Source organism: Phascolarctos cinereus, unplaced genomic scaffold (genome assembly GCF_003287225.1).
Source record: "Phascolarctos cinereus isolate Bilbo 61053 unplaced genomic scaffold, phaCin_HiC Scaffold_4;HRSCAF=312, whole genome shotgun sequence".
Taxonomy (NCBI): Eukaryota; Metazoa; Chordata; class Mammalia; order Diprotodontia; family Phascolarctidae; genus Phascolarctos; species Phascolarctos cinereus.
Window position 1 is genome coordinate 270,780,690 of NW_027555847.1, and position 22,143 is coordinate 270,802,832.

At 37.6% G+C, this 22,143-nt stretch overlaps 2 protein-coding genes across 4 annotated transcripts in view; one reads left to right on the forward strand and one right to left on the reverse strand.

Moving 5' to 3' along the window:
* Positions 1-22,143, forward strand: part of FOCAD (focadhesin) — a 381,816-nt gene that overhangs the window by 352,929 nt on the left and 6,744 nt on the right. The window contains exons 43-44 of one of the 2 annotated variants that reach the window (XM_020973967.2): positions 2,712-2,787; positions 5,747-6,089. In XM_020973967.2, coding sequence (XP_020829626.1) covers positions 2,712-2,787; positions 5,747-5,820 — 150 coding nt within the window. In that variant the 3' untranslated portion in view covers positions 5,821-6,089. Of the gene's footprint in view, positions 1-2,711; positions 2,788-5,746; positions 6,090-22,143 lie in introns of those variants that run through there. The other variant, XM_078153058.1, reaches the window with a different exon arrangement.
* Positions 14,977-22,143, reverse strand: part of HACD4 (3-hydroxyacyl-CoA dehydratase 4) — a 42,138-nt gene continuing 34,971 nt past the window's right edge. For both annotated transcript variants that reach the window (XM_020973977.2, XM_020973978.2), the window contains 3 exons: positions 19,259-19,365; positions 16,019-16,144; positions 14,977-15,386 (listed from right to left, as the gene is read on the reverse strand). In XM_020973977.2, coding sequence (XP_020829636.1) covers positions 15,304-15,386; positions 16,019-16,144; positions 19,259-19,365 — 316 coding nt within the window. In that variant the 3' untranslated portion in view covers positions 14,977-15,303. The remainder of the gene's footprint in view (positions 15,387-16,018; positions 16,145-19,258; positions 19,366-22,143) is intronic.

Here is a 22,143-nt window from a genome sequence, read left to right on the forward strand (position 1 = left end):
AAATAATGTTTTTGCTCTTCTAGGAAGCCTTGTTCGGCTATGTCCAATTCACATTTTTTTTTCTTTTAAGGCTTTGCTTGTAGCTGTTTTGACTTCATTGTCTTCTTCTGAGTTTGTGTTTTGATCTTCTTTGTCACCTTTGTAGCTTTTTATGGTCAGATTCTTTTTGTTGTCATTTGCTCATTTTTCTGTGCTTTTTCTTGATTTGCAACTTTATGTTAATATTGGGCTTTTTTCCTGGCATGGTAAGAAGGAGGCTCTGTCTCAAGCTTTGTACTTTTTCACACTGCTGTTTTCAGAGCTAGTTTTAGGGGTTTAGAAGTTTTCGGAGCTTCCAAGGTGGTGCGATGTAGGGAGTGGTATGGTCCCTGCTCTTTTGGTCTGCAGTCTGGTCTTTACCCAAGAAGGGCCCCTGGTCCCTTGGGATTGCACTCAATACTGCTTCTCAGGGCCCCTCCTCCTTTGGGACTAAAAACAATACTATTCCTCAAGGTTTGTAATCCTTTTGAAGTAATACTACCCCCTAAGGGCTTCTACTTTTGCCCAAAAGTGCTCCTCTCTGGCCTTGAACTGTCACTCAGAGTGAGAATAGGCAATAGAGTTGCCAAACAGTGTCCAGCCCTAGCACAAGCATACCCTGTAATCTCTTTCTGACTAGTTGCCAGGTCGTCTTACTATCTCTGGCTTGAGAGCTCCCAAAGTTTCTGCTGCTTCTGTCTCTACCACTTAGTATCACCACTGGTGTTTCATCCACATGAACTCTGAGCCACCCTTATCCCTCTGTCACCGATCTCTCTTTCCAGCCTTCTTGGTTATCCTGGGCTGGAAGAATGTCTCATTTTGACTTTTTATTGGCTTTGTCACTCTAGAATTCTGTTTGAGGTGTCATTTTAAAGTTGTTTGGAGGGGAGTATTGGGAGAACTTGACTTAGTGCTTCTGTACTCTGCCATCTTGGCCAAAACACTTAACAAAAAAACCAGTTTACTTTAAAATAGCATATAAAAGATATTCAGGAAGAATACAGAACTGGTTTGGGTAGACTATAGGAACATAGACTTATTTAAGTTGGGAGGGATCTGAGAGGCCATGTAGTCTCACCCTTTATTTTTATTGATGAAGTAAAGCCAGTAGAGGTTGTGACTTGCCTAGTCACACAGCTAATAAGTGTCAGAGGCAGGATTTAAACACAGATCTTCTTGACTCCAGGTCCAGGACATGATGTTACCAGTCCCTTATGTCCATTTAGAATCAGTCCTGGGCATCAGGATGTATAGCTTCACTCACATAGCAATAAAATGTCCAACAGGTTTGAGTGGCACTGACCCTTCATGCACTGGCCTTTTTCAGAAGTCATATCAATGGCTTGAGCCGTAGCCTTTTCACCTAATTAAGTCACAGGCACAGCTTCCCTGCTTCTTAGGGGAAAACTATCTTAGCTTCTCAGGGCCTTAGAAGATGTTGCTCCTACCACAAATGGATAGAGAAATCTATTGTATGAACTGATGCAGTGAAGTAAGCCTGCCACAATGTCTGTATTAGGTACCTAACACTTATTAACTTGAATAAACAGCACCGGGAGAATAATTTATAGAGTGACTACAATAAAGGAAAACAACTTTAAAAAACTTAAGAACTCTGACCAATGCCATGACCAGGCATGAACTTCAGAAGACTCATGGTGAGGCATATGTCCTGCCTCTGAGACTGAGAGGTGATAGACTGGAGCAGGGGTGGGGGACTTGTGGTCTCAAGGCCACGTGTGACCCTCTGGGTCCTCAGGTGCAGCCTTTTGATTGAGTCCACGTTTTATAGAACAAATCCTTTTCTTAAGGGGATTTGTTCTGTGAAGTTTGGATTCAGTCAAAGGGCCACACTCGAGGACCTAGGGGCCCACATGTGGCCTTGAGGCCAGGTTCTCCACCCCTGGACTAGAGGAATAGAAGGAGACATGTTTTGAGACATGGCCAATGTATGAATTTGTTTTGTTTGACTATACTTAGTATTCATCTGTTACGTAGGAAGGCTTCTATTTGGAGAGGGGGGTGGAAGGAGTTGGTTGTAGGGAATTAGTGGATAGTAATAGTGCTGGAAAAAAAAATAAAAGCAAAAACAGAGCTTCAGTGAAATATTGCAAAAGTACTCAACTCAGAAGAAAGCCAGAGTTCAAAAGGGAACACGGACAAGTAGGGTACTTTTTTGTCTTTCATTAAATTGAATATAGTTAAAAAATAAACAGGGTAACAGAAGTTCACAATTTCATACATAAACTTTATATGTTCTTTATACATTGGAATGGTGTTGTTTGTTGATGTTTGTCAAGTTTGTAATAAAATAGTAATTTTCTTTTTGAAAGAAGATGATAATTCTATGGTCTTGTTCTTGTTCTGGACAAGCTAGATGGGAGCACGGCTGGAGGATCAACCTGGCTTAGTTGGTCGCTTCTGCCCACCCAGCTGTAAATGCTTACAACTGTTTACTGGGCAATTTAGTGAATCAGGAAACTAGATTTAAGTTTGGTACAGTCAGTTCCCCTCATGAATGAAACAGCCAATTTGACCACATGCCAGCATTGTATATTGGCCAGATTCAGAATGCTGGGAGGCTCAAATATCCTCATGTTTGTTAACATTCTGGCTTTTGTCTGGTCCCAAGTAATTGATTCTTGATGGCAGAGATCTCTTCACTAATACGAGGTTTCGTTTTACCCTAGTTCATTGATTGGCTATTCAGTATTATGGAAAGTCCTCAAGAAGCACTCTCATCGAGTTCCAGAGATCTCTTGAAAGGTATTGTTTTTTATACTTTCTCTATCACCTGGATAAAGAACATTAGGTGTCTCATGATGTCCTCCATCTTATTATTTTACAGTATTTTCTAAGAGAGATCTTGATTTCACTTTGGGGAAGCAAAATATATAAGAAAGTACTTTGTAAATTGTGAATCACTATACAAATATATTAGTTTTAGATTTACTTTTCAGCAGTAGGTAGGTACGGATTAGTGTAAATAGTGGTCTTATATATTCAAATGTGCACTATTCAAAGTTATAATTGTATAAAAACAGGATAATTTATTGCACTCCAGTGGAAATGATACAGTACAGATTTGAATGATGTGACCACTTTAGGGGTAGTGCCACTTATTTGCACTAATTGGGGCCTACTCATATCACCAGATTTAGCAGTCCCACAGTGCGACTTTATAATCCGGAAACATGAGCTACAGATGGCTCTGCATCTTATGATCTACTTTTTTCTGTACTTAGATAAGGGTATGTGTTGTTAACAGAGACTGTTTTGATTTTTGCTTTTGTATCCCCGGCTTTTTGCACCAGTGGGTGGCATATAGTAGGTGCTTAGTGAATACTTGTTAATTGATTGATTGATTAGTTTTATTAATTGGAGAAACCTCTGTACTTCATATCAGAGGAGTACATGTGCAAAGATGGTGGACCTTTCCTTTGAAATTTTATAGGTGTTTCTATTCTAATACTAGTGGTCCACGTGTGTTTTTCCAGCAGCTGACGTTGTGGGGAGTTGCAGTGATAAACTTCTGGTGCCAGTGTCATGACATAAAATATTACCATTATCCATAAGCCTTTGCTGCCCAGAATTACTTACCTTGAGAAAATCTTCCCCCTTTGGCCTTTTTGCTTGATGGAGCACAGAATATGACTTTACTTCAGCTGTGCAAAAACAGAATTGAATTCTTTCCCCTCATCAAAAGTGTTCAGGCAGACAACTTTTCAGGGGTTTTTTAGAAAGAGATTCATTTCTCAAGTAGACATTGAATTAAAGACTTAGGAGTTCTCTTCCAATGCTGAGAATCTGTGATACTCTAGCTAATATTCTTAACTTTTTTCTATCCTTAGAAGCCTAGATTTTGTCTTCCCATTTTTCTTAGAGTTGGATTTTACTTTAATAGTTATAGGCTTGGCCCATAGTCTTTTACCCCTAACAAATATCGCCTCAGGGCGTTAACACCAACCAACAGCTGGTATGTGTCAGGTACATGGAAAACTCCTGTAGGGAAGTCCATATTTACTTGGATTCACTTGTTGAGTTCAGCCACTGCTGTATTCTTGGTTTTATAACGGCTCAACAGCCCTCACACCGAAATTTTAAAGAATCTTAATTAACCGAGGGAACCTAAAACGCTTGGAGTCGTAGGCTAAAAGAAAACTTTTAGAAGGTTAACTCAGGAGGATATGGCAGGGCTGCCTTAATTTATACTGATTCCTGAAAGATCCTGTATTAATAGTTATAAAAGGATGTGTATTTGTAGTCATGTGAGTAAACAGTGTAATATAATCAAACCTGGTCCGCTGATCAGTTCAATTAAAGTGATAGCTTTTATTTAAATTCAGGTTAGAGTACCTCAATCATTACTTTGTAATCTGATTATGCAACATTTTTGTAGGATTCTCTATTGGTCATTAAGATTTTGCCAATGCTTAATGGCAATTCTGGCCTTCAACAAGGTCAGATGAGGGTGAAGTAGACCTGAAGGGGGCCTAACGTACCAGATTTTACAAGAATGAACAGTTGGAAAATGGGGGAAGGGAAGAGAAGTCAGTAAGCATTTAATAAGCTCCTACTGTGTGCCAGGCACTGTGCTAAGTGTTTTACAAGTATCTCATTTGATCCTCACAACAACAAAAACTCTGTGAGGTGGGTGCTATTATTATCATCCACATTTTACAGTTGAGAAAACTGAAGCAAAGAGGTGTAAGTGACTTGCCCAGGGTCACACAGCTTATGTGTCAGAGGCTGGATTTGAACTCAGGTGTTACTGGCCCCATTCCCAGCACTCTATGTACTGCATGACTAACTGCCTATAATGGTGTTAATTCTGCCTTTACTAAGGTCATGAGAGGATATTGGAACATTAGCAATAATGATGAAAGTCGGAAGAAATGTCACTGCTCGTGGCTTTCTGTGCTTCCCGTGGTGCAAGTTTGGGGAACCTGTGGCCTTGAGGCTATGTGTGGCCCTCCAGGTCCTCAAGTCTGATCTTTTGTTCAGTCAGAGGGCTGCACTTGAGGACCTAAAGGGTCACATGTGTCCCCAAGGCCAAAGGTTCCCCACCCCTGTCATCATGCTTCAGAGAGACATGCCCTTGGTTCCAGAAGCAGAAGTCCCCCCACCAGAGTAGTGAGGATCTTACCAGGTTAGAATGACAATAATCCCCTTTCTCACAAATTGCTTTCATCACCCAAATGCTAGGTGCCATATCAGCTTGTTGGTCACTCAGGTAGCTATCAAAAACATGATCTAAGTGTATGGAGCTACATGGCTCAGAAATTTCCTCCTGTATTTTATGTGTTACAGTAGATAGAGCTCTGAACTTGGAGTTGAGAAGACCCGAGTTCAGATTTTGTCTAAGATACTTATTAGCTTTGTGACCACAGGCAGGTCAGTCTTAGTTTCCTCACATGTAAAATGAGGGACTTGGTTTGAAGGTGCCTTTCAATTCTAACTCTCTGATCCTGCAACTTTGTTTCTTTCTGCTACTACAGAGTTAAAGAAGTTTTCTATGCAGTTCAGTTTTTTTCTCTCCTTAGAGTATTTCCTTACTCTGATTCTACATCTATAACTGGAACTAAGTGGGGATTGAAACAGAAGCTGAACAAAGCTGACTGCAGAAGGAAAGGACAGGTTCTATTCCTGTACCTTTTTAGATAAAAACTGACTTATACAGGTCCACAAAATGCAATAATATGCTTTGTGTTTTTTGTTTCCCTAGCTACAATTCTGGCCTTGAGGTTTTTCCCCGAATTTAAGAAGAAAGTAGTGTGGTCCAGGGCATATGGTTGGTAACCATTCTGCCAGAAGTCAGCATTCTCAGCTGGAAAAAGGAGAAAACTTAAGCTTAGTGTTTGTCCATTCCAGACTTACAGCAGAAAGCAGAATGATGTATTGCTGCCTGGATATTTGGAAGATACATACCAGGAATCACCATGGACTAGTTTGATTAACAGACCAAATTTGGACTGGAATCCTAGATTATATTTTCCTTAACTTTTACAGATTTCAAACTGTAGAGTCTTTGTTTTACAAAGCCTTAAAATATAACACTCAAGATCCAAGTGAAAGTAATCTTGTGGATTTATTGTATGTAATCATATTTATTTGGAAAATATGAAGAGTTTTTCACTTCAACACTGAATAGCAAAAAACCAGGTTACAAGGTAGATGGCAGTGTCGTCTCTTACCCACATTTCCTATATACTCTATAATGGCTTTGATTAACTAAGACAAGATGTCTGATTCCTATTGATTAAAATACTCTTTTATCTGAATTAACATACAAGTATAAATATTAAGTAATGCACATTGAACTGGCTTAACTGGGGAAGGGCATTTGATAAATTCATTGTTTGGTTCAGTTTGCGCTATTATTATAAAGGTTAATCATTTAAGTAGAGAATTATGCCTTGATTAGAATCGCCAGTGGTTTTAGTCATTGAAAAATATTTTTTAAATTTCCACAATATCATAGTAGGGACCTGGGCTCACATGTTATTATAGAAGGAGTATTGGATTAGAAATTGGGAGACTTAGATCCTAGGTCATATTGCTGTTTTGATAATAAATTTTGCTATTAGTTGGGTGACCTGGGCAACCTCTTTTTCTCTCTGGTTGGTCCTCAGTTTTACCATCTATTAAGAAAGGGGTTTGGACTGTATGATATGAAAGGTGCCTTCCTAATTAAACATTCTGTGTTCATCTTATACAGAGAAAAAGTTAATAGCTGTTCTTTCTATATGTATTAGCTAGTGTTATATTTTTAGCCTAAAATATATGCCTATGTCTAATATGCATACTTACATATACCTATATCTGTTTGCAAATATATTCATACATAGGTGGAAGAGATAAAAACAATATATGGTTGGACTAATATGGGATAACTTGAAAAATGCCTATTGTTGTTGGTAATAACAGCAATAATCATTGATTTATATGGCATTTCAAGGTTTATAAAGTACTTACAATAATTTGTTGAGATAGATAAGGCAAATTATTGTTATTCCCATTTTATAGCTGAGAAAATTAAAACTGAGAGAAGTCCAAATGAATTGTTCATGTCCAGATAGCAAGGAAATGTTGGAGCTGGGACTTGAGCCTGTATCTTCTGACTCAAAAGTCTAGTGCTTTTTACCCTAGGTCACATGGTGCTGCTTAGTTTTATTATTCTGGTTTTGAGGTGTTCATATGAGTTTGACAGACTCAGCTGATGCTTAGCCTGGTCATTTCTCTTGTCTGTGCTCTGGATTAGCAGGCCCTGTCGTGGTTTAAAACTGGATTCTCTTTTGTATAGGATACACAGTAATTCTGTTCAAGAAAAACCATCATGGATTCTGTGCAGCCCCTGCTCACAATTAACCTGCCTTGTTGGTGAAGTATTTCAGTGCATCTTTATAACCTTCCTATTCCCGCCTTCCCTTCTTTGGTGCTGATGCCTAAAGTAACTATAAGGCCTTAATCCTTCCTACTTCTTGTACTGCAGTCTTTAGCATTCAGGGCCTCATGTAACTCTATTGGGATTGGGGGGTAGTGGTGGATATTGCACAGCTTTTATACTAGAAGACTAAACATCGAAGAAAAAGCAAGGGGCCACAAAAACATACCTACTGATACTCCATTGAATTACACATTTCTATGAGTTAACTAACTGTAGCCTTTTAAAATTTAAGTATGGGGTTTGGAGACTTTGGACAACCAGAAGACAGCATGCCTCCAACACTGATTATTCCCAAGGGATGAGGAAAGGCAGAAGGTGACAGAGCAATAAAGGCTAAAGTCATCTACTTTTTGATTTTACCTAGGCCCCAACAACAGCCAGTGAGTCAATAAAATCAATGCTATATGGTTTGCTATACCTGTGTTACAATAACAGCATTAGTTGGGAGATCTAGACATTTCATTTTTCCACGTTCAAGCCAGACATCACATTAGACTAGCCTGGTCCAACCTCTCCAGTATCCCCAATGTTTTACCATATAATTTGCTCCACTCCCTCAGAGAAGAATTGGAGGAAGGAAAGACAGAGATGAAAAGAAAATGAAAATGCATGTGTACCTCCTAACCTAGGGGTGGGGAACCTCGAGACCACAAGTGACCTTCTAGGTCCTCAAGTGCAGCCCTTTGACTGACTCCAAACTTCATAGAACAACTCCCCTTAACTCCACTCTACTCCCCTAGCCCAAACCCCACCCCAAAGACATAACAGTTCAGTAGAGTACAGCAGACTTAGGATTTCCTGTTTGTGAAGACCTTTAGAATATATCCTTAAGCACATCAAATATCATTGTATATGCCAGGCCCTTCTGTTTAGTTAACTATAATACTATTGAACACACTTATCAGTATGAATAAGGGAGTTCCTTTAGGGCACTTCATTTTGTTCTAAATAGTTTTCAAATCGGAGATCTCAAAATGTATAAGGTGAGGGACTGGGCCTGTGATTTGGTCAATATAGGGAACTCCCAGATAATAAAATTTTCTCAGTCCAGATTGTCACCTTTGAAACTTAAATTTTTATGGAGTTGTCTATTTCTCTGAGATCTTCAATAACTTTTAAATGATTTTAAAAGTCACATTGCCAACTTGAACAGAGTTCAAGTCTCTAGCTCTGAGAAAGGCCAGCTCACTTCCTACACCATAAAATGCTGTCTCTCCACAATATAAACAAAAGGAAAATCTCCAATATGTGTAGTCTTGGTTCTTCTGTTTGTTTCTTTTGGAAAGCAGAGAAACTGCCCAAGACATTGTTAACAAATTAATGACTATGAGATTAATGTTGAGGGATATCCCCTAGAAATGAATTTTGCCTGGAGCACCTTGAAACCTGCTTTCCTATGAAGCTTACTGCATCCTTTGGTCATTTAGAATATAAATCTTTGGTAGTCACCCATTGACAAAAAAAAAAATCAAAACAAAAAAACTCCAAGAATCTTATTCGACATTTTAAAACAACTATATAAACAAAACAAATTGCTGTAGTGGTTGCCTCCCCAGAACAGAGAACTATATTCACTGGTGTCCATAAAATATCATGTCATTTTCTTGGCAGCCTCTTTTTTGTGTTTTTGTTTGGTCATTTCAGTTGTGTCTGACTCTTCATGACCCTATTTGGGGTTTTCTTGGCAGAAATACTGGAGTGGTTTTCCATTTCCTTCTCCAGTTCATTTTATAGATGAGAGAACTGAGACAAACAGGATTAAGTGACTTGCTTAGGATCACACAGCTATCTGAGACCAGATTTGAAAGATGTCTTCCTGACTCCAGGCCTGGTACTCTTATCCATTGCACCACCTAGCTTCCCCTCCTTTATGTGAAGAACACATAAAGGAATAGTTTCTGCCCCTAAGAAGGAAGTCTTAACAAAATTGAGATTCATTAAGACCATACAATAAAACAAGAACACGGATATGACATCTGAGAAACAATAATCATGAAAACGAAGAAGATAACATGGCAAAAATAAAGTTGATTGAATAGTTCACTTGAATTTTAAAGTATTTTTATATTTTGCACCATGAAACTCAGACCCATGTACTTAAGGTCTATATATACATAAAGAAATGTGTACAAGGTGGTTTTTTTCTTAAACATTTTTACCAGTATAAAAAACCATTCCTTTCAGAACATAATCTGAATATTTACAATGTTATGATTTACATTACCAATTCAGATTTAAAGTGAACATTCACTCACTACCAAATACATCCTTCCTCTTTTCAGTGTTTCCTGGTCTGAAGAATTCGATTTCTTCTCCACTGTCTAGTAATGGATTTTCTTGAACGACCTTATGTGATCATTTTCTGCTGCACATGCACATGTATGTTCAAGATGCTTTAATGCTGATTCTAATTATTAAGCACTGAAGAAAGTATCAAATTTATATAGGATAGGACACCTGTCTTTATGGAACTTAACTATCTGACAGTTAAAACTAAGGTTAAATATTTGTTGATCAGATATTTAAATTCAAAGACATAATATCATGAATAAGTGTAACAAAGTAAAAATGCATTTCCTGAAACTGAAAAAAAATCATAGATTAGAAGAAATGATAGTTTCAAGTTTTAGTCCACTGCCTTCTTAATGGAGAAACTGAATGGATGTGATGATAGCACTTATGAAATGTGAGGTTGGAAGGGATTTGCTAGGTAACGGAAACTAAAAAGAAATATCCAGAGTTGACTTTGATATCACTCGTCCCCTTCCATGATCCCAGCAGCAGTCACTGATATGGTAAATACTGCTCATTAGCATAAGTGCTGAAGATTATTTTGAGACTTAGGAATTTCTCCCTAACGTTTGAAACCGAAAAGAAAAATATTAAGTCCTATCCTCTGTAAATATTTAAAATATTCTCTTTCATGTGTTTATAGTATATTTGAAATAGAGGTGTACTTCAGAAATATTGCAGTTCTGTTCCACACATTAAAGTGAATATTGCAACACAGCAAGTCACACAAATTTTTTCATTTCCCAGTGCACATAAAAGTTTTGTTCACACTACATTGTAGTTTATAAAGTGTGCAATAGTATTATATTGTTAAAAATGTACATAGCTTAATTTTTAAAAATGTTTTATTGCTAAAATGCTAACCATCATCTAAGCCTTTAGCAAGTCGTTATCCTTTTGCTGGTGGAGAGTCATGCCTTGATATTGATGGCTGCTAACTGATCAGGGTGGTGGTTACCGAAGGTTGGAATAGCAGTGGTAATTTAAAAAAAAAATTTTTTTTTCTTTTTTTTTAAAATAATCTTTTCCTCTGTTTACATGTAAAGACAGTTTTTAACATTGATTTTATTGGAACACTAATGCATTGTTGGTGGAGTTGTGAAATGATCCAACCATTTTGGAAAACAATTTGGAACTGTGCCCAAAGGGCTATCAAAATGTGTATACCCTTTGACCCAGCAATAGCGCTTCTAGGGCTGTATCCCGAAGAGATCATAAAAGTGGGAAAAGGACCCACATGTACAAAAAATATTTATAGCAGCTCTTTTTGTGGTGGTGAAAAATTGGAAATTGAGGGGATGCCCATCAATTGGGGAATGGCTGAACAAATTGTGCTATATGAATGTAATGGAATACTATTCTACTATAAGAAATGTTGAGCAAGTGGACTTCGGAAAAACCTGGAAAGACTCATGTGGACTGATGCTGAGTGAAGTGAGCAGAACCAGGAGAATGTTGTACACAGTAACACCATGTTGTGTGATGACTAACGTTGATACACTTAGCCCTTCTCAGCAATGTAAAGATCTAAGACATCTCCAAAGGTCTCATGATGGAAAATGCTATCCACATTCAAAGAAAGAACTATGGAGTTTGAATGCAGATCAAAGCATACTATTTGCTATTTTTTTCCTTCTGTTTTGTTTCCTCTTTCTTGTGGTTCCTCTTATTGGTTCTAGATCTTCCTTACAATATCACTAATGTGAAAATATGTTTAATGGGAATGTATATGTATGGCGTATATCAGATTGCGTGCCATCTTGGGGAAGGAGGTAGGGAAGGAGGGGAAGAAAAATTTAAAATTCAAAAACTTAATGAAAGTGATTGTTGATAAATAAAAATAAATTAGTAAAAAAATTAAAAAACATTCATTTTTTAAAAGTTGAGTTGCAAATTTTCCCTTCTCTCTAATGCCTGCTTCCTCCAGCCCCAGCCCCCAGGTGTCATCTGGGAAAGTAACTCCTGTAGAGAAAGGGCCAGCCATCCTAACCAGCTGCTACACAAAGGGCAAGCAAGCCCACCCAGTGAAGCAGCAAAGTACCCTGAAAGAGAAGGCAGCATGTGTCAGGCAAGTCAAGTGACCATCAAGGAACTATCTCCCCTCAGATCTTGTTGGTGACAACCTAGGACTTTGGAGCCAAGAGCCTTGTGAATAGTGGCATTAAATAATGACATTAAAGAAGAGACATCAACATCTGCTTTGCTACTACTATACCTTAAGGACCAAGAGATACTCCCATCTAACCTGCAGCTGAAACCTTCCATATGTGTTTTCTCCTCCATTAGATTGTAAGCTCCTTGAGAGCAGGGGCTATCTTTTCTATTTGCACTTAAACACAGTGCTTTGCACATAGTAAGTACTTAATAAATGTTTCATTCATTCATTTATATGTTGACCTAAAATTCATTTTGGCAAAGAAGCCAGAAAAGGGGCTTTGGGGGCCAAGCTTGACCATAGCATGCAGTTTTGATTGTTTTGTTTTTGTAGATCTTTCCATGTGTGTTTTTGTAGCATATAATCTAATTTTGCATCCGCTCGTGTTTCCTATGTTTCTCTGCATTCATTGCTTTCATCATTTTTTACACTGCAGTAATATTCTATTACATTCATGTACCAGAAGTTGTTTAGCAGTTCCTTTATTGATGGGTATCTACTTTATTTCCAATTCTTTGTTATAATAAAAAAAATGCTGCTGTAAGTATATATATGGGTATCTAGGAGGCCCTTCTTTTTACCACAGACCTCCTTAGTGTATATGCCTAGCAGTAGAATCTACTTTGATCGGATGAGATAATATTTGTGAAGTGCAGTGCCTGGCACGTAACAGGCAGTATATAAATGCTATCATCATGAACACCACCACTTGGTCAAAAGTATAGACATTTTAGTCACTTTCTTCATATGATTCCAAATTGATTTTTTAAAAAATGTTTGGATATGTTTACAACTTCACCAACAATGTATGAATGTTACAACCCCTCTAGTATTGATTATTACCTTTTTTGTTGTCTTTGCCAGTTTGCTGGGTGTGGCATGAAACATGAGTTGTTTCCATTTGAATTTTTCATATTATTAATGATTTGGAGTATTTCATATGAATGTTAATAGTTTGTAGTTTTGGTTTTTTTTAGTTATGTTCACATTTTTTGACCACTTTATTGGGGAATGACTTTTGTTCTAATATGTTTGTTAGTTGCCTATATATCTTGGATATTAGCAATGTTTGATCTAGTTTTTTTTCCCAGTTGACTGCTTCCCTTTTTATACTAGTCGCATTAATTTTTTTTGTGTGTGCAAAAGACTTTCAACTTCATATAAATGAAATTATTTTATCGCTTATAATTGTTTCTATTACCTTATCTGGTTAAGAATTTGCCATCTATGCATAGTGGTGAAAAGTACTCTTCTAATCAGGTTCTCTTTTAATATTTTATATTTTTAATATTCAGGCCACATCCATTTTGATTTCCCCCCACAAAGACAATCTAAAGGACTGAACTCAGTGTTTCATCCCATTACAAGATTAAATGAAGTTGAATTTATTTTGTCTTTGGTTCTTCCAGAAGTTTTACGTTTCTGAAAGGACTCTGGTGAGCTATTTGTAAAATATTCCCTTAAAACTGTACATAAGGAGAAATGAAGCTGTGAATAAATCCTGTCCAGTTACTTCCCCTTGAAATCATAGTGTTAACTCTCAGTGATTCTAGATAGGTATATTAGAAAGGAGAGGCAGCTTGGTCTAGTAATGAATAGAGAGCTGGTCTTAAAGCTAGAAAGCCTGGGTTCAAGATCTGCTTCTGACTTGTATGGGCTGTTAACCCTGAACAAGTCACCTAAATTACAGTGCTCTAGGCAGCTCTCCAAGGATATAAATTGCAAAGAAGATGCTGACTTCCTCACTAGGGAGTTCCCTATATCCATGAAGTCATCTGTCCCATCCCTATTCTTATATTAGGAGGATTATTTTGCCATGAAGGAGTAGAGAGTGGAAGCATAGAGACCAGGGAGGTTGTTAAAGTAATCCAGGCGAGAGCTAATGAGGCATGATCTAGATAGTGGCAGTGTGTGTGGAGAGAGGCTTAGAGGTCTGACAGATTGTGAAAGTATAACCAATAAGATTTGACAACTGATGTGATGGGGTGATGCAGAAAAGGGAAGAGTCAAAAATGGTGGTTTTCTTTGGAACTAGGTGACAAAGAGATGCTAATGCTACCAGTATAAATACAGAAGTTGAAAGAAAGGGTAAAAAGACTTGTGGGAGAAGATGAGAAGTTCAGCATTGGCTATCCATCTCTCATGTGCTTGGATTGCCAAAGGCACATTCAGATTCCTTTGGTATTTCAAACACGTGATTTTGTGAAATGAGTACCATTCCCCATCCTAATATGTCTAGCAGGCAACTGGAGATTTGGGACTAGATCACAGAAGAGAGATGGAGGCTAGGTCTATAGTTGGAGTAGTCATTTGTAGAAGTGATCACTGAACCCATAGGGATTGGCAGGAAAATGATTTGAATCCTACAAAGTTACTAGAGCCCCCCTTTTTTCCCCTTTGTCACTGGCTAAGTTTTATTGATTTGAAAAGTGAAACAGATGACATTGTTATCTTAAATGAGATGATTAATATTTCTCCATTTGAAAATGCCTAGAAAACTGAAAGTTGACAGAGACCAAGTCAAGTATCTTTAATTACATGGCATAATTGCTTGTTTCTTATCAAATATTTAATTCAGTTGAACTGACTTTCTCTTTCTAAAAAAGTAAAAACTGATTTTCTAGTAAGTGGTACTTGGGTGTCGTAACATGATATAACAAGATATATCATTTGTGTCTTGCTGAAGTGACAAATGGTTAATTAAATATCTCTTCAAGGTATTAGCCATAAATAACTTAAACTCTTAGTTCTGTAGTGAAGGATATTCAGTGGTTTTGCTCTTTTTACTTAGCATAGCCTTTTCCAGGTGAATTTAATACTGATAGGAGTTTAGATTACTAGCTGTGGAAAACTTGAAACATACCCATAAAGTGGTTTGCTATATAGACAAGAGCAGGATATGTTTCATGAATGTCTTCCGTATACATTGGCTCTCAACTTGTCCTGGCTCTATGTTTTTACTTTGAGAACTCAGACATGAAAAAAAAATGCAAAGGAAAAACATGTATGTAACTGGAAGTAATTTAGGCTGTTAGACTCTGTTTCAAAAATGAATTGCGACTCTATTCCAGTTGAATTTATTCCAGTTGTTTAGCTTACAAGGGGGGAAAAAAAACAAGCTTCTACAAAAATATCCAATATAACTTTCAGCAACAGCAAAAATCCACAGTGGTGGTGAGGCAGGAAGCATATATTAGATGCAAAATGTGTATGAAATAGAGAACAATCATATTTGAATGCCCAGGGTTCTTTGAAGGGTTTCCATTTCATTCCAAGTTAAGAAAAATATTAGCTATTTTTCAAACATTTGGCATTTTTTTCAATCTGAGTACTTCACATGGTATGTTAGCAGCAGCATATTGCATAAGATGGTCTTCATGACAAAGCCTTAGTTTTTCTTCTCTTTGGCATGAAAGGTTTTGAGGATATTTTTTCTTTCTGAGTAGAGATGATCATAGGTAAAATACATGCCTGATTTGGGGGGAGAAATAGCAAAGGCAAGGAAAATTGAGTATCCATTCATATTGTCTTGAAAGAGTTCTAAAAGATAGCATAAGTGCTTTGGTGATATCCTGCTGTTACTATGGTTATTTCTCAGTTGGTGCTAACCTACAGTAGCAGTTTTCACAAGACTTTCTGCAAGTGGGAAAATCCCCCTTTCCCCCCTTCTAGTGATACAATCTGAATGGGCTAAGCATTTCTTTGTCTCCCCTATTTGGGATGGCTTCCTCCCCCTGCTAAAATATAACATTTATCTGTTCTCCATCGGGATAATATTTTCATCTCTGAGATGGTGAGTATACTTGGGCTTCTAAGGTCATCAAAATAACATTTTGTGTGATTGCACAGGCAGCTGAAGTTGAGAACTGCTTTGCCAGGACAGGAATTTATTTACCTTGGTTTCCCAGCCAGAGCAATCAAACTTTTCATGCTATTTAGGGAAGCATTGGAATAGATATCATTATCCTGCTCTCTCCCTGAAAGAACATTCTCCTCCCACCTTGACCAAATTGCCCATGAATTAAATTTTTTTTTAAACTTCTCTACCACCAAGAACCCAACCTCTCAGCAAAACACAGAGGAAAAACTGAGGAAAAACTTACCTACAAAAAGCACCACGAGGTATATTTTTAAAACATATGGAAAATATATTGATATGTCAAAGGGCAGTTTGGTGGAGTAAGTGCCAAAGGTTTCGAAATAAGGCAGTGATTGGTAGCTCACAAATGCTGTTAACATAGAAAAAAAAGTCATGTTAAAGTACCTGTGCTTGACATGTCTCCATAGTATGGTAGGAGACTACAAAGAAAAAAGGGGTTTTAGAAAATTTCATTAAAGCAGGCTAGTGCTTTGGCAAATCAGTCACTGATTTTTCAAACTATCATGGTTGTTAAAAAGGTAGTATATTGGGTGGCGCAGTGGATAGAGCACTGGCCTTGAAGTCAGGAGGACCTGAGTTCAAATCCAGCCTCAGACATATAACACTCACTAGCTGTGTGACTTTGGGCAAGTCACTTAACTGCAATTGTCTCACAAAAAAAAGAAAGAAAGAAAAGTAGCATATTGTGCTGTATTGTCTCACATGCCTGCTGCTCTATTTTGTCTGTAGAAAAAGCCTAAATGAATTGATAATGATAACCAGCTTTTATGCAGAACCTATTGTGTGCCAGCCACTGTGCAAAACACTTTACAACTATTATCACATTTGATCCTCACAATCACCCCGGGTGGTAGGTGCTATTATTATGCCCATTTTACAGGTGGGGAAACTGGAGCAAACAAATGAAGATCTTGCACCGGGTCACATTTAGTACGTTTCTGAGGTTAGATTTGAACTCAGGTCTTCCTGACTCCAAGCTTGGTAAGAAGAGAGGGAGAGTCTTCTCTCAGATTCAGCACACCTGCTGCTACCCTCCTCCTCCCTCAGATACTTAACTACAGCTGTCACATTGCAAATTTTGGAGGCTATACCTTAGTTTTCAAGCTGTAAGATTTGCATTATTTCAAATATTTTCTAAGATTTAAGAAGCAACCTCCCGCTATGATTACTGTTGCATAAAAGCAGTTCTGGGTTCTCCATGCCAGCTAAGTGCAGGATCTACTGGGTTCTCCATGCCAGCTAAGTGCAGGATCTACACTAGGTTAGGTACAGGATGATCAATTTTTCAGTGACAGCTAATTGAAATCTACCAAGTTGTAGTAGACAAAGTCATAGAGTACTATTGGTAAGGGTGTGCAAATATTGAAGAAGCAGTATTAGTAGCAGCAGCAGTAGTAGCAAGGATTTTTTAGTTCACAAAGAACTTTACATTTGCAGCAAGGTTTGTGGCACCCCACCCCCACCCTTCATAGCAATGCCATGGATGAGGTTTTGGTACTCATTACAAAAGCAACATCTCTTAGATGCTCTTGGGAACAAACACTTCACTTTGCTATTTAATTGATTAACATATTAATTCTCTCATACTGAATTTAGAGGCAATCAAGGGGTATGTTTTATATTACCTAATCAATTACCACAAATTAAGAAAGTGAGAGATAGCAAGGTATAGTGGATAGGGAGCTTTACCTGGAGTTAGAAAAACCTGGGTTCAAATCTGCTCCAGCCACTCACTCTGGGTAGTCCTGGGCAAAACATTTAACTTATCTGTGCCTCAGCTTCCTCACCTAGAAAATGATAGGCTTAAATTTGATAGCCTCCATTTTCTAGCTCTAAAGCCATAGTTTATGAACTATCTCAATAGTTTAGCTCTGACTTTATTAAAAAAAAAACAACAGAAAATCTATCCTTGTAAGCCTCTTCTCGTTCAGTAAAGATATGTAAGATAACACCCTTTTCATATGTGAATAATGTGGTTGCTGAAAGGGTCAGAAAAAGAACATGTGGATACAGAACACTGATGGAATCTATTTATGAAGAAACTCTTATCTCTCAGATAAAATGCTGAGGAAAGACATGCACTATTTAGAGGACCAGATAGAGATTTGTGTACTAAGGGGACTTACTTGAAAGCAGAGAAATGACTGGATTAATGAAGGCTGTAGAACATTATGGTCCATCAGCTCATTTGCGGATGACGGTTTTTTGAATCTTGAAGTTTATAACTGATAGAATCATAATTTAAATAATTGGGTTTGATGGGAAGATCATGAAGGATTATTAATCATACCCAGCAGAGAGATGTTATGAGTATTAACTAATAAGGTAAATATGAGTCATCTACCAAGAGGCTCTGATTTGAGGAACTGTAGTCAGTTAAGAAGCCAACTTTAGAGCATGAAAGTGGAGACTGAGGCAACACATGGGCTATGTATGTGTATATGAATGTGTATACGTACATATGTAAAAATTTCCCCTCTGGCGTATTGGTGTAGTTTTTAGTTTTGTGTGTGTGTGATCACAGTCACCTCTAACCATTCTCTTGAATAGACTGTTCCAGAGACACTGAAATTACAGTCTAACAATTCAGATCTATCTAGATGGCTGTCAAAATGTCTCCAGAATTCTCCTGAGGGTTTCTGCTCCACAGAATAAGAGTTTAACTCAGTTCTCACTCAGTTTCTAACAGATTCCCTCAAGGATGATCCAACCCACCCAGTCACTCACAGACTCTCTATGACAGTTAAGTGGAGTGTCTCTAAGTTTCCTCAGGAAAACAATTCTCTTAGTCATCAGTCTCTTTCACAGACTCCCTTAGCCATGACAATTAGACTCTCTCAAGAAGTCAATTAAATTGTCAGTCTTCAAGATTCTATTCCTTCTCTCTTAAAGCTACAGTAACACTGAAGTCTGTGAGAGAGGCTATCTAGAAAAGCATCATGATAATCCTGTAACAGTGTTTTTATTGGACTTATTATTTCCATTTCATAGATGAGAAAAATAAGGAGTTAAGTAATTTGCCCAAGATGACATGACTAGTAAGGGACAGAGATCAAACTTAAGCCCAGGTCTTTCTGACTAAGACTAGCACTCTATCCATTATACAATTTAGATATAGAATCTAAAAGTTGATATAGTAATACATTGAAATGCGAGAAAAGCATAATATCTATATTTCTCTGTAATACCTCTAGTCCTTAGATTTCCACAAATGAAGTTAATTTGGCTGTTTTTTGAAAGTGGACATAAACATAGTTGAGATTATAAAAACCTATGGTTTTGCTTACTGGAAAGCACTTTGTTTCTAGTAGTACCAAGGAATCTGGGTAAGATTAAAACAAGATAAGGAATGTGCCAGGACAGAAATGTTGGCAAAACATTATCTAATTCCCTAAAAAATTAAACTATGATAACTAGACTACACTAAGAAAAATGATGATAAAATGAACCACTGTTTCCTTACCTTCAGCAAGAACACAGAGAGGATAAATGAACATCCAGAGTGTTTGACTGAGCCATGTCAAAATGTGGTAGTAAATTCCCACCACCGATAACATGCTATATGTGTATCTGAAAGGAAAAAGTATGGTTATAACATGTTTTGGTTTGGTATTTGTGGGAAAAAGGTATAAGGAAATATTTTGCTGCTTTGTTATCTATCTACACATATGATTGGAATATGTTGCTTTATTTTTCTATTAACTTAAACTTCCGGGTGATACACTACATTAAGAAGCTGTATTAATTTTGCTCAGCTAATGTTCACTGTGTTACATATAAACATTGAAATTAAGAGACAAAATCTATTTGCTTTGCTATAAACACGTTCACATACCACCACCGTCACTACCCCACCACCCTCGCAATGTCCTTTTTTTTGACTAGGATGGAAATGCTTAATTTGAAATAATCAACAATAAGAAAAAGATAGACTATAAATGAGTTTTTTCTCAATTTACATTCATGTTCTATTGACTAAAAACCATAACTTTTTTTTTTTTGCGAGGCAATTGAGGTTAAGTGACTTGCCCAGGGTCACGCAGCTAGTAAGTGTCAAGTGTTTGGTCTGAGGCCACATTTGAACTCAGGTCATCTTGACTCAAGGGCTGGTGCTCTATCCACTGTGCCACCTAGCTGCCCCCCAAAAACCATAACTTTTAAACAGCACTTGGACTTCCAGACAAGAATGCTGCCTAAACGAGAGGCGGCATCCTCACATCAGCTCCAGCAAAACCCTGAAATTTGTATCAGATTGAATAGTGGTCAAGAAGTTTAATGAGAAACTATAGTAAATTACTTCCAACTCAAACTGTATAAAAAGTCAGCCCAAAGCCCACTAGGAAAGGGGCACCTCCAGCTAAATGAGCACCAGCATAACCAAAGATGGGATGCATGCAGCCTCCAAGACTATATCTCGAGGCAGTAAGAGAGCAACGGGCTCCCTGAGAAAGTCCTAGGCTGGTCATAAATCTCCAAGGTGGGGTTCTTGGAAGCTCAGAAGAGTAGCAGCAGACAGTGACTAGTGCACTGCCACCCAGGAAGGTGCCATAGTTTGCAGCCTGAGACAGCCCTGGCCCAGAGTATCTGAGGTCCCTAACACTCAATGTGAGATTCCAAAGACAGAACAGAAGAGCCAGCACTTGGAATCTCAACTACACAGGGGGGCTAGCCTCAGGAGTTTAGTACAAGAACCCTGGGAATCCGTGGTGAGACCATGATAGGGCTGACCCCCCCAAAAAAAAAGTCCAGCAGGGGGCACAAAGCCCTAATTCAAGAATTAAAGCAGGAGAGATGAATAAACCAAAGAAAACACCAACCAGTATAAAAAAAATGATTGTATCTCTTGCTCCATAAGAATTGGGAACAGAGACTCAAAGGAAAATAATTCCACAGCAATTACATTAATATCTTTAAGAAAGGAAGCAAGAGGTTAAAAAAAAATAAAATAAAAGCTCGAGGAAAGAATTGGAAAATAAATCATGAGAAAGACAAAGGAGGTAAAACCTCATCTTAGAAATGGAATTCCTGAAAACTAGAATTGACCAAACAGAAACCAATGGCTTCATAAAACAGCAAGAATAATAGAATTAAAACAAAAGAGAAGAAAAGAAAGTAGAAGGAGGAGTAGGGTATAAAGAACAACTGACCTGGAAAACAGGTCAAGATATAACATAAGAATCACTGGACTCCCTACAAACCATGATTAAAACAAAAAGGCTGGGTTGTATATTTCATGGACTCACAAATGAAAACTGCTAAGATCTACTGGAAGTATATGATAGAAAGAATCCACCAAATTATCTCCTGAAAATATCCCCAAAATATTAAGTCCCAGGCATGTCATAGCCAAAATTCAGAACTCCCAAGTCAAAGAAAAAAATATTGCAAACATCCAGAAATGGTTTGTGTACCAAACTACTAGTCAGGATTATTCAAGACTTGTCAGCTTCTACTAAAAACCAAAGGAGATCTTAGAATACAATATTCCAAAAGGTAAAAGATGTAGGTTTACAACTAAGAATAACTAACTCTGCAAAACTGAATATCCTATGGTGGGAGTGGGGGTGAGGATTTTTGATAGAATAGAAACCCTTCAAGCATTTCTGATGAAAAGACTAGAGCTTAGTAGGATCTTTGAAATACAAACACAAGAGTCCTAAGAAACCTAGAAAGATAAATTTATTTGAGGAATCGGAAGAAACTGTATGATGGGGTAGTGCTATCATTCTAAATAGGGGGAAAACGAAACTACTGTCCCTTCAGGACCTTAATGCCTTCCAACGATATTGAGGGAGATAAATAAGAAAAACAGAGGTCTTGGGGATGAGTTGGTTCTATTCTGAGTTTGAAGAGGAGAAAAAGAAGATTAAAAAGAAGAATACACTAGTAGTGTCTAAAGGGGGGGACTTGCTATTTCTCATACTTGGAATACATGAAGAAAATACACAGACATGGAAGAAGTCTCTAATGTTTATAACAGCATGAATGAAACTAAATCAGATCCATATCTGAAATGTCATGAATGGCAATGACTAAACTACCACAATCTAGGTAATACTACTATTTCTAGAAATATCAAGCATTTTCTCACTCTACATATCTCCAAATTTTCTTCAACATTCACACTTATGTACATAAAAATCACATTATTGGGTACTAATTCAAAGAAAGGTTCTATGAGACTGACTTATTTTCACATGCCACATAACCATAGGAAACACCAGTGAAAGAGACCTGGACTTGAAGTTGTAAGACCCAGATTCCAATCCACCAACAGTATGGTGGCAGTGGCCTCTGGCAAGGCATTTCACCTCTCTTAGCTTTGATTTTCTCTTCTATAACATAAAA